Source organism: Haemaphysalis longicornis, unplaced genomic scaffold (assembly GCF_048455015.1).
Source record: "Haemaphysalis longicornis isolate Haplotype H1 unplaced genomic scaffold, Haemaphysalis longicornis Haplotype H1 scaffold_7, whole genome shotgun sequence".
Taxonomy (NCBI): Eukaryota; Metazoa; Arthropoda; class Arachnida; order Ixodida; family Ixodidae; genus Haemaphysalis; species Haemaphysalis longicornis.
The window spans coordinates 31,504,489-31,517,747 of NW_027526422.1; the positions used below are offsets into that span (position 1 = coordinate 31,504,489).

At 48.5% G+C, this 13,259-nt stretch overlaps 1 protein-coding gene across 1 annotated transcript; it reads right to left on the bottom strand.

The window, feature by feature from the left end:
- Positions 1-202: 202 nt before the first annotated feature.
- Positions 203-13,190, bottom strand: LOC144146230 (uncharacterized). The gene is made up of 8 exons (XM_077678194.1): positions 13,107-13,190; positions 10,161-10,301; positions 8,337-8,489; positions 7,975-8,177; positions 6,366-6,560; positions 5,231-5,279; positions 2,449-4,279; positions 203-376 (listed from the first exon to the last, which is right to left on the bottom strand). Exons 1-8 carry the CDS (start codon positions 13,188-13,190, stop codon positions 252-254), a joined length of 2,781 nt encoding a protein of 926 aa, XP_077534320.1. The 3' UTR covers positions 203-251.
- Positions 13,191-13,259: the final 69 nt, after the last annotated feature.

Below are 13,259 nucleotides of genomic sequence, written 5' to 3' on the forward strand. Positions count from 1 at the left end.
AGGGGTGCAACCCTTTATAAGCCTCTTGCTTCATGGTACTGGCGTCACTTCCGTGACGGTAATGACGTCAGCGAAACTTTTGTGTATCCGGGAGTCAAACGCTCTCGTGTGAAAATCGATAAAATTTTAATTAAACCCCTTAATTGCAAGATTTCTTCGAGATATTCAATACTGCATGCACCCAACGTGCGTGTTAGGGGGCGGGCTAGCGTTTGTAGGTGTGCTCGCGTAAACTGACGGCGCAGGCTGGCTTAGACGCATGGGCAACGGCAGCATTGCTTCCCAGCGATCAGTAGCCGGTTGTGACGGCAGGCTTTGTGAATCTCTGTGGCGACGTCATCCGCCAACTGGTCTCCGAAGATGGACACTTCTTCACCTGCAGCAGAAGCGAAATGACTGATCAGTAGCATATAATTACGCGTTGCTTAGCAGGCGTGTTCAATAGAACGGTCGGGATGGATTCTCAGTGCTTATTATATATAAACGTTCGCCTACAAACGAGGCGGAGCTGCAAGTGCGTAGATAAGGGCAAAAGTTGCGGATATATGTTTAACTCCGCACGTTCGTACCGTGTATAAAGCCTGGCAGGAGAAAGTTTTAAGTTCCCCGAATACCATTTGCCTTAGTGAGGGGTATGAGCTTCAAAAAGCACTATGCCATCGCGCTTTGATCCAGTAATTGCGGCTAGTTTTATCACAGACCACGGTGTGCGTCTGCTGCCAGCTAAAGCTGTTTGTGTACTCACGCACGTAGTGTACAGAAGTATCTCCCTGCAGCTTTCTTCCGCTCGACATACCCGGTGTGGTGACGTATAACGCCAAAAAAAGCACAGCAGACTGTTGGTCTTGCGCAATGTTAGGTATTCTGCTTGGCGGCCGATAGTAATCACGTTTTTGAGGAACATTTTATAGACATTCTGCGCTGCGCTTGGGGTAAATTCCTCACAGTGAGAGATCGCCCAAATTTTTTCTCACTGTTACGAAGAGATGATTTGATGCGTCTGGGGAGCTTTTGTAGGCCTACATCCGTGACCGCAACGTGCCGTGGGCAACGTTTGCACCGTAGGCAGGAATGGAGGGTAAAATCAACGCAGTGCAGTAAATCTCCATAGAGCAGATCGGGGTGTTGTTCGCTCTGCTGCCACCCAGAAGGGTAGCGAAATACAAGTTGGCCGAGGGACCGAAAAGGCTGACACTTACGTAGGCGCTGACACAGAATACTTTATGTTGGAATTCAACGTCTTGTTTTCGGAATTAAAGGCTTGTTTGAAATAAGAGCGTACAACTGAAGCGTTCCTTTTTTAGTTTTAATAATGAACGAGATGCTTTGCTTATGTGGTAACGCATGGCTAATGCGTACACTAGAACCACATTTCAGCAACCGCCCCTTTCGGGGTCCGTACACGGTTGTCTATGTAGTGAAATGCCGCTGTGCGCACCTGTCTATCCTAAGGGCTATTAAAGACGATAGACTTTCTTGGGCTACTTAAACCCAAAAATCTTGGTCTGTCTGTATGTCTGTCTGTATGTCTGTCTGTCTGTCTGTCCGTCTGTCTGACTCGATTTAGCCACCCGGACAAAGTAAAATTGATATTGCGCAACAGTCATATATTCACAGCCAGATGTAAACGTCTAAGCCCGGTTTATATGTTCATACTTGTCAACTTTGTTGAACAAGAACAAGACATTACGCAAATATAAGACAGGAAATTAGTACACAAGGGATTCATGGATGCTTGGTTTTTCGATAGCAAATAATATTCTACATCTACTGCAGAAAACCGCCGCCTCCTGGCGGCATATGAAAAATCACGCGCCAACAGCAACGAAAGGTTCCACTAGCTAGGTTCCATGCGGCTCTATAAACATTCTAGTCTGCCGCCTCCATTCACTCGCGTCTCCGCCGTACTGCAGCGCTGGCATCGAGGAACCCGGCCTGTAGCAGTGGAACGCGGTAAATTCAAATCGCCTCGTGACAACCTTGAGTGTGTTTACCTTGGAATGAGCGCGACGGTACAGGAACAGCATGAGAGGTGAGCGGGAAAGCAAAGGGGGGCATTTCCTTGGCAAATGTCTACAAAGACTATCGTCTTTTGACGACATTTGCAACGAAAGGAGCAGATACGCGGCCAATTTTTCTGACGTGCCGCAGCTAGGCAGGATCCCGTTGCCGCGTTCTTATTTTTGCCAGCGCTCCGTTTGAGAAACACCGACGCGGTTGCCATTTTTGTTAACTTCCAGTTCTCCACTTATGCAAGGAAGGAACAACACATAAACAAAAGTTTGTATCTAAATTAGCGATTTCGCGGACGGCATTTTCTTTTAAGTCATCGTCCATAAAATTTGGAATACGCCTTGGTGGTTATAGAAGGAAGTTCAATTTTGGGTCCTACCAGCTGTCACCACAGCTCCCGCTTTTCTCACCGGAAGTGACTGCTTGACCACTTACCCTCTCGGGTTACGTCCTTGGAGTCCGCGGCAAGGCCTCCCAGTACTGCATTGTCCATCTGCCGGTCGGCCGCGATCTGCTCGAGAACTCCGACGGTCAAGTCGAACGTGTGCGACGTGGCCGTCAGCGCTCGGTGGGGCGCCTTCGACAAACGCCGGCTCCGCCTCTCACGCACTGTGAGGAGCATAGACTTGCTGCCCACCAAGGACAAATCCGAGCGGCGAGACCCTAAAGGGAGCCGGTTGGCACTGCGCATCCGGTGGTGAGCGCAGCCTCCTCCTCCGGCGCTGAGTATCTCTGTGAAGCCAGAGGCCAATGCAGTTGTCCCTTTATCAGGCCTGCGCCTGGGGAGTGTGGACGACTTTGACGTCTTTCCCGACGCCTTATGAGTCGAGCTGGAGTGCGTCTTCTTGGAAGAGCTCTTGCGGGGGCTGGACGGCGAGGTGGTACGTTTAGCGCCGCTCTTGAGACCTCCGCCACCACTGTCGCCTCCGGGCATGTCCACAGAAGCGGTATCCTTCCTCTTTTTGGCAGGGAGGAGTGCATCCCACTCCTTACCGATGCCCCCACTTCCGGCTCCAAAGGAGTCAGACTTGCTCCCGGCATGATTCTTATCTCTGCTACTCGACTTTTCTTTGCTTACCTTCTCCTTGCTGTGTTTGTGCTTGCTATGCTTGTCCTTGGTCCTCTTTTCCTTGCTGCTCAGCTTGTCCTTGCCGCCATTCTTATCTTTGCTGTTCTGCTTACCGACCCGCTCCTTACTCAATTTGTCCTTGCTGCTCTGTTTGGCCTTCTGTTTACCTCCTTTGACCGCTTTTTCGTTGCCCCCCTTGTTCCTCTCAACTTTTTCTTTACTCCTGGACCTGCTGCTTCCCTCCCTAGAGGAACCTTTCTTGCCCTCCTTTTTAAGCTTCCTGTCTTTGCTAGCATCCACCGGTTTGCCCTCGTTGCGTCTAATGGCATCTTTGGACGCACCCTCCTTGCTTTTGCCTCCACCCTTAGCCTTGTTCTTATATTGCTTGCTACCTTTTCTGCTTCCAAACCAAGGACAGAAACTCCTCTTCTTCGGGGGCTTTCCGGACTTTCCCTTGCTCTTTTTGTCTTTACCCTTTTCTTTCTTATCCCTCCTCTTCTTATCTTTATCTTTCTTTTTCTTTTTGTCTTTTCCAGGGGCACCCTCAACAGTGGGTAGCGGGACGGTGGCGGCAGAAGTTGGTTCGGTCTGGGTGGCTGCCGCGGTAGAAGCCGTCAGAATTTCAGAGGTCGCTGCTCTAAGAGTGCGCGTCTTCAACTTGTCTTTGTGCTTCTCATCCGAGGTGTCCTTCTGGTTCGTCAGGACATTGTCACCCCTAGCGTCTGGCTTGCCCAGAGAGTCGGCCTTCTTTTCGCGTGGTTCCTGCTTCTCGACCTCTTCAGTCTTTTGATCGACCTTGGCTGTTGCCTCCGAACCAAGGCCGATTTCCACTTCTTTCTTTTCTTCCGCCGCTATTTCTTTCTCGCTTGTCTCCTTGATTGGCTTTCCCCCGGTCACTCCTTTGTCCTTCGACGCATCATTTTCTTTCTCTTCCCCCTTCAATTCTTTCTTTATCTCTGGTTCCGGCGGTGGCAGGATTGATTTCTGCTGCTCGATGCTGAGGACGACAGGTTCCGAAGGCTTTGGCTTTTGAGGCAGCGGTGAGGCTACAGCGGCCACTTGCGGCGGTGTCTGGACAGCTGGCACGTCGGTCTTAGGTGGTGACAGTACGGGTCGTGGCTCTGGAGCAACTGCCGCTGCTGGTTCGACCGATGCTACAGGCCTGGTTGCTTCACCAAACTCGGGTAGCGCTACTGTCTGCATTCACGCGTCAAAAAAAAAAACAGTAAGCACTTTTCCCGATTAATAGCAACTTAAACTCTTGGTTTTATCTGTACAAGTGAGTTCTCATTCAAAAAATATAGCAGGCTTTTTCTTATGCCAGTAATTACCAACATTTCCTCGGTTTCCGAGGGAAAACTTATGCATGTCATGATGTACAGTTGAAAGCTATAGTGTTCCTTATTTCTGCTGTTCTCGCAGCGTGTCGTTCTTTTTATTTCATTTCCATGCACACGTGACTGTTTCTCCTGGCTCAACTGGCCCTGCGGCCTACAGCAGGGCTTAGAAAACAAATGTATTGAGCACTGTTCACGCTTTGGAAAATATAGTGCTTTGAAGTCGCACCACAGTGGAGAACCGGTACGTTTTACTAAGTTTGTGAATAAGCTTACATTTATACAAGTTTTGATTGGCTTTTGATGCGGTGAAAGTAACAACGATGGCTGTCTTTTTTATGTCGGAAGGCGGCCTAATTTGACGCTTTAAAATTTAAGAGATTTCTGCCAGATTTGGGGCTCCGAATCGAATCACATAATTTCTACGCACTAGTGTTTGTTAATTATTGTGCTCTGTCTCGCTTTGACCTCTTTGTAAACCCACCCCGTCCCGGGTGTTTCGCGCAGCCACGGCCGCCAGCAGAAGATCTGCTGTTGGTGGCCCTGCCACATGATTAATATTACAGCTGCTTGTTTTTTTATTCTGGCACCGGAGAAGTTCTGCAAGGATTCCTCCAACCTGCACCCCATCAGAACGACGCCGGTGTCCAGAACGTTTTGACGACGTTGCTCCCTATGTTCCACGAGGTGGGCTTGCGTTTAGACGCAGCAGGAGTACATTTGAATGCATTACCCGATTAAAATGGTTAAAGCCCCACAGCGTCACTCAGAAACTTCCATCTGCCCATGACTTTGGCTTCCTCTTTCTTACCTCTTTCGCCGGTGCGTATTCTCTGGCCTTGTCGGGCTTGATTTCGGCCCTGCATGAAGGGGGAAGAGCATTGTCAGGACAACAACGCGATGTGGTACGATGAGCCCAGCGTCTGTTGCTTACTACTAAGACGAGTATGCATGTTCTCTGGTTGAAATATTTGTCGTCATTTTCCTCCAGATGCTTTTAAAGGACTTACTAACATGGAAAAGAATGATTTAAATGGTATTGTTTTATTTCGCGCGTGACTAGCAGGCTCCGGTCTGTCAGCCACAAGCGCGCACACACGTTTAGGCGGCCGGTTCCGTTCGGTTCCGCCTGTACCTCCATATCATTTCAGTGCCGGTTCAGTCATTCCGCAGAACCAAAGGAAGCACGCTTGCACTTTGTCTGCATTTCCTCGGTTTCACAGTTGAGGAAGAGTTATGAACTTGTCTTCATCGCCGATTGATATTAAGGTGACCCTTTCGTGCCGCGAGGATCACCACTGAAAGACGTGGGGAAGTGGTACACCACCCGCGCTTTTCTTGCTCCACGGTTTTTCCTTGCGGAAAAAACCATTATAACTTCCACAATAACAAGCCTCAGACGCACGGTTTGCAATTCCTAGCAGGGAGTTTCGGCCCAGCTTATTTTCTGGTAACTTTGTTGCAGGGCTGCTTCATAGCATAGCTGTTTGACATTAATTTTTCTGCCCCAACATTTAATTTTGTACCTACTTTACATGAACTACGGTTACTTCTTTGAGTGTAATTTTCATAGTTTCTAAGACCGGTCTATAATTCGGGATCCTAATGTTCTTGGCGTAAAAGGCAGCAGCTATTGTCAATGCCTAAAATTCAGAAATCATCTCGTTTTAACAAACACTGTCTAGAAAAATTTCGGAGAGCAGCTTTTTAAGCAAATGTTAAATGAGCGGTATAGCTGACGTCCGCCATAAAGGTGAAGAACGCACGGATAAAAAATAGTTCACGTGTGCCTGTATAATTAAGGCATTCACGGGTAGCTCGGGGCGGATATGTCTGACTATAACTTCTAAGGTGCGTCTTGCTGGAGGGGGAACCGTATGCAGGAACCGGGCCGCGAAAGTCGTCAAAATTATGCGCCCAGGACACATGATAGGACACCGACTCACAGCTGCGGTATACGGTCGCTGATGTCAAAGCACTTCTTGACTTCGGGGCAGATCGGGAAGTCCTTGAAGTCTTGCACTTGCTCGGGCGTCATGTTCTGGAAGCGGATGGCCTCGACCAACGTCCGTGCGTACTTCTGGCGCGCCTTGCAGTCGTGGTGAATCCAGCGCATCAGCGCCTTATAGAGTGACAGCTCGCTGCATCCCATGTATACGGTTTGAGAATCACCAAAGAGTTTGCAATATTTTATGTTTACTGACACAAAAGATTGTGGCAGGCAATGGTTGAGCAAGTATAAACTGGCAGTAACAGAAGATAAACCGTGTCAGTAGTTTACGCAACGCTTTCAATTCTTAAGCATATTGTTTAAAAGATTAAGGTCGGCTTTTACGCAAACAGTGCCAAACACAAAAACAAGAAAACAAAACCGAAGCAGTACTTCCCGGGAATCGGAAGCATGTTCCATTCTGGGTTGTGTATTTTCTAAGTGCTGTGGTGCTTTCTTTGTCCCTCAAATGCCTTAATAATTAACTTCCCCAATTGGGAACTTTTATGGAGATACAAGCGTTAAACTTCTCGGGTTACGGACAAGTTTTGCTTCGGTACTTGTCGAAGAATACGTACGCATTAAAAGGGCGGAACACTGCTGCCCTGTGTGTCTTGAGCGTTACCCCGTTTAAGACCTCAGGGCATACTTCTGCAAGACCAGCTTTCCACTGAACACTGTATATACGCCCCAAGTTGGGGTATTTGTGGAAGTTGGGGTACTTGTGCAAAATTACGATATACCTAAGCAGGTAGACTTGATTCGCGTCAACCCGTAAAATACACTGGGAAAAGTTTTGAACAGCAAGGCACGTCTATACGGCCTGCTTAGGGTCTAGCCGTTTTACCACAGATCTTGGTCTACTGCTGAAGTCGGTATGAACCATGAACGGTACAGCCAGAGAAATGTTCTGTAAGAGCCAGGGTCTGCCTAACTGAGGGGAGGTGCGGAAGAGAAGAGTTGTATAGCCATGAAGATGCTGGTTTCCTCTCTGCACCTCCTTCGGGGTTACTTGGGGATGGTCATTTGCCCTTGCCGATGGACAGACGTCAAGGCGTTGAGCCGTGGTCTCATTGTACCATCGTTTTGGGGGATTACGTGGCATACAGCAACCATGGAAGGGCAGAAACGGTTTGTAAATTGAAAATTCTCAGTGTTTGGGAATGAAAAAGATTACGCACTGCCTTATGGGAGGAAGGAGTGCGTGGAAATGCACATGTTTAGGGAAAAGGCATGGATGCGTCGACTTGAGTTTTAATGCTCAAACGCTTCCAGTCTCATACTTCCAATGTATCTCAAGGTATTATCTTTTGATAGAAGCTCGCCTAAAAGTTAACGTGACAATTCAGGTGTTATCTTTAATTTTAAGGAAACGGCAAAGGTGTCACTGAGCTTTATATCCCTTTCATTTGTAGGACAATTTTACGAGTCGCTCACTACTGGCAAGAACGTGTTAACTATTCCCCTCCCAACACTTTGAGCGCACTGCCATACGAAAGCACACAACGACAGCAGTGTACGAGAAAGGGAGAACAAACGTTAATGCGTGCCACTACAAGACATACTTGTCGGCCTTGACGACGTCAGCCTGCAAGATTTCTTTGAGCTGATTTGGGTCCAGTTCGAGGAAGCTGTCAGTCGTAGAGATCTCGTCGAAGTTGTGCGTGATGTAGCGGTAGAGCTGCTGTTCTTCGTTGGGCATGTTCAGGCGTTTGGCGGCGACCCAGGCTGGGAGACTCCGTTCCGAGGGATCTTTCTGGAACACTTTCTGCATGCGAGTCGTACCACACGTCGTCTGTTTATTGTGACGTGAAGTACGAAAGCCCGATTTTAAAAATGTATACAAAAACGAGCGCCCTTCACGGGGAGTTAAATTTAAAAACGCGCGAACGGTACATTAATTTCGAAACGTGGAGTTCAGGCTCACATTCCAGCAGATGACCTCGAGTGGCTTGATTTTGAGGCTGTAGGCGGCGTGGTAGACGTCGATGACGTTCTGCGCGTTGACTTTCGCCTCCTTCGTGAGCATGTACTGGGCGATGACGTCGAACGTTTTGTCATCGATCCCCTTGATCTGGATCTGCGTTGTCGAAACAGCGTTTTAATTACGCATTGTTAGACCACAGACCCGCACTGAAGAAATTCGCTTAAGATATGCGCGAGGATATATCGAGATCTTGTGTACTCAATGCCTGATCTCAGCAAATTATGCCGTTACGTGCGTACGGTACCGAAGTACCCACCCCAACCGTGCCTACTTCCGTCCGAGTGGAGGAAGGTTAGGAGGAGCGAGAAATGAGGGCAATTCGTGAGCGAAACTGGCTCGGCTCCATGGTCTTCCCTTCATAATGTGTCGCGTGTTATTTACATCAGTGTCGAGATAGTGAAGTGGAGTTAAAGGGTTGTCCGGAGGCTGAAGCGACACATTATTCCTCAATACAGGGCCGAACCCTTGTTCTCATGCATACACGCCTGCCGCTCTAAACTTAACGAAAATCGATAACCAACAGTTGGAAACGGCCGTGCGCCAACAACTACACAACAAACTTGGCTTTTCCTGTGACACAGCAGCATCATCACTATAGCGGAATTTCAAAATTCGCTCTAACCGAGAACAGGGGGCCATTACGAAGCCCAATACTACGGTTCAACACATAAAGCGAATAACTCTGCAGACCTTTTAAAATGCCACGTCGACTATAGCTATGCGCCTTGATGCACGGTCGACACAGCTGCAACACCACAAGCTCAGGCCGATTCTGAAGCGCATTCATTTCCACGCAAACCCAGCATATGTGGAGCCCTCGCGCGTCTCCGAGGTAAAACGAACAAGGTTCTCTATAAGCGGATGCCCGATGCAAGCATCACGTCACGAATACTCTGGGGGTGATACGAGAACTCAATATGTCGCGACAGCATTGCCACCCAAACAGCAGCGAATACAAAGGCCGCTGTTGATGAGCGAGCCAGCCGCACCACAAACACCGTTATCAACCCCCCCCCCCCCCCCCTCCCAGCAATGCGTTCTTCTTTCCAACGCCAGGGAAAGAAGGACCCATAGCACCTCACAAACAGCGGACATAGCAATCCGGTGATCGCCGAAATCGCACCACCGTCGTCCCCCAGTCCTCATTTTTCGCTCAGATCTATGACCGCATACATTCTGCAAACTTAAACCGCGACCTATGACCGAAGCGAACCAGCTTCTCTTTTGCGACCAACTGGTCTCCTCCACCCCGCATTTCTTCACTTAAATTCCACACTCGCGCCCTTCTTTTATCGACAAGCTGGGAAACACTCCCAGAATCAACGTGACCTCATATTCTGGCCTTCATAGTGGCGGATGTGATCCCCGCATCTTTGTTCATACTTTATCACCCTTCGCTCAATCGTTTTTAGAGCGAAAGCTCTATTACTCCCGGTAAAAAATAAGAAAAAGCCTCGTTCCTTGTATCGTCAATCTGCCCTTTAAATTGAGCCAAGGCCAAGCCAGCGCCTCGTATGGATGCACAGTAGAAGCGCCTAATCGCTTATTCGTTTCAAGGGGAGGGGGGCCAAGAGGGAGGTGGGCCGTTCGAAAATGACACTAGGAGGCGCTGGCTGCCTGCAAGTTCACTGCGCGTTCGCGCCTACAAATTCAACTGCGTTGAGCGTCTGCGTCTGTGCTCTGTCTGGCGGTGCAGTTGTCTGCTCCTTCACTGCGCGCTCTCGGCAACAAAACCGAGCTGTCGCTCAACATAATGGCGCTTGCCCTGGGTACGGTGTCGCCCCTCTGGCCAAAGATGGCGTCCCTGATGACGGGGCTGTGTTCGGAGAGGACGGCCGTGGGCAGCAGGTAGTCCTTATCCTTCAGCTGGACCACAGCGAGGGATTTCAGGGAGTCGTCGTTTAGCTGCGGATGGCAGATGGATATTTTATCAACTCTTCCACTTCCCACGTAAACTTTCCCTGTTGCAGCAAGCCTCCGTGTAAGTCTATTTCTCATCAGCGAACATGCTTTGCTTGTCATGCCATAATTTCCTTAAAAATCACTTGATATTCAGAAAAGCAAGAAGAACGTTGGAACGGAGAAGCACACCTTGCTGCTTTGCTGCACTCCAATTCAGCACAAAATTGAAACCGTGAACAAAAGAAAGCTCTTTCTGACAACCATTTAAAGGGGTCGTGAAGAGAAAATGCATTTGTCTTGGCTTAATTTTGACGGCTTGGGCGACTTTTTAAGAACATAAATCCCAAATATTTTCCCGATTCATTGCTTCTGGAATTAGGAGGTGCCTTTGAAATTCTCGTTTTGAGGCGCATCGCAAGCGACCATGCGCGCATTGTCGGTCGGCAGCACAAATACCAGTGACGTCACGTCGAGGACATTCGAGAGTTAAACGCGTTCAACGTCCTTTGTGTATATTGTTCTGCACTGCTGCAAACCAAATATTTTAAAAATATTCATATTTTATTCGTTGCTAAAAACAGTTTTCTATCAACGTGAGCGGTGTCGCTACCGCTTCAGTTGTCTGGCAACCATGTAGCAGAACTCACACCTACTGGCTGTTTGTACGGTTTGTGGCCAGTTTCCCTGTTAAATTTAACGTTCTTTTGCCGAATACTCTCGGAATCTTACCTTTTTTGTATGAAATGGCACAAAACCGTTCAAACAAAAAAAGAAAAGTGTCCCGTGTCCGATTCAAACTTGCGGCCGCCGGGCCAGCCCAACGTTACGGGCAGCCTGCATTGAGTCGGACACTTTATCCACTACACTATCGACGTGAGAAGTCCGGGCGGCGGAAAGCCGCTTCGCATTTGCAACCCAGCACTCTGATGTGTTTTCATAAATTCTAATCAACCCAGAGCTTTAACCGCCGACTTACTGTTGAACGCTTCTGCAGTAAGCCAAAGGGGAGCGAAAATCAACGAAACAGGGTTAACAGCATTGTTTATTGGAGGAAACAGGAAAGCAATCGAACTGCGTGATGGTGGGACTCGGCGACTCGGCTCTGCATCCCTGCTTCTCGCTAGTTATTCCTGCGCTTAGTTATTTTGCGATTGGTTATTATTATTCTCGCTAGTTATTTTCGCTACATAAATGTGTTTATGTAGTAAATTTTCATTTTAAGCTTTCGGTCATTTATCTCGTCAGGTCAAGTGTTTCACGTTCGCGCAACTCACATTACAGGCTACGTGAGACAGATGTCGGCAAACTTGTGCAAAAATATCGACAAGCAGAACGACAGTTTAGACTCGTGCAAAACAGTGTAAACAGTTTACGAATACCTAGTTTACTTTAAACGTGGTTACTTCTGCCTGCGCCACTTGCCCGCGTTGTTGGCTGAAAGTTCGACAATGTTGATAAGTCTTATCAGAGATCAGACATGTCCCGTTCAGTTGCAGGGCGAGTTTCATCATGGCTCAGATGTTGTAGCTTTATCTGACCCTTTGCAAGCCCGCTCTATGCCGACATGTTGTGCAGACGAGGGTGCACTGTGATTGGCTGCTTACTGACTCACTGAAACGTCACTTCATGAGTTGAGGAGGAAAGCCTCAACAGCATTTGGTTTCCTATTTGCCGATATCGGGCAACGAGGTTATGAATTGATTGGTTATCAAGGTTCCGCGGTTATAAGTGCCCACACAACACATTTTTTTGAAAATCTCTCCACGACCCCTTTAATGAACATTTTAAGGAACTCCCATGAATGGCGAAGCGGACAGACGTGCGCTCGGGTTGCAGAGTCAAGCCAAAAGAGAGCTTTATTCAGAATGACGTCACATATTTATCCTCGGGTTAGCCCTCTGGTGGTAGAACCACCGACATCGAAACCAAAACCGTAGCCCCAGATACTACATTGCAACAATGTATGGCTTCGCGCTAGTTGGTTCTTGACTGGTTAGAAAAGCAGCGCGAATACCGAGGACAAATGGAACACACAACACAAGCGCTGACGGTGGACAGAGGTATATTTGTCGCGTCAACGAAAAACAAATGTGTACTTTACAGCATTAATAAAATGGGGAGAAGGAAGGGGCCCAAATCATGGGCAAAAACAAAAAGCCATATGCCTGCCACCAGTAAGAATCACGAGGCCGACAGGGCACGATTTGGTGCACGTCATAAGATCCCCAGATGTAATTCTACTGGCTGACGGTATAATCGTAGCATATATTCAGCGCAATAAACAAGACACTCTAAAGGCAGGCAGCATTCCTTTGTGTCTTGTTTATTGCACTGAATTTGTACTCGATCGTGTAGCAGCTTTCCCAGCTTCCAGACCTTACTGATGGTATAATATAATATAATCAGCCACCATTACAGCTACAATTACAAATTGGGTCGCAGCTGGGAGCACACCCGGTCGACATTCCGCCTACACTCGCCTCTCATTGGCTTACAATACCACGTGACATATCCCTTGAAAATAAATTTTGTTATTCTCACGGAACATCCCAGACAGGCCTTCTTTAGTCAACCTAGCCTGACGTAACCTAACTTATGGCAAGCTAAACTAACCCAACGTTCTCGCAGCGGACTATTTGCTCCGATAATGTTCCGGGTGGCTTGCTTAGCCAATCACAGGTGACTGCCGGGAGAAATTCCCTGCTGTGCCTCCAGCGCCTACCTGTAGATCAGACACTACATTAGATTATTGCTGCTTGCAGACTAGCTTAAGCCGCCGTGAATGGGCGCACAAAGAAGAGAACTCACGTATGGCGTCCGCTCCCTTTCGAGGCCCGCGGGAACATAGAGCCGCAGGCTCTCGCGGCGCTCGGCGTCCGCCAAAGCGGCCATGATGGGGACGGAGCCTGGGCGCCTTCGGTCGCTGCGCGGGTGGTCAAGGCACGGCGTCGCCTTCGCCAA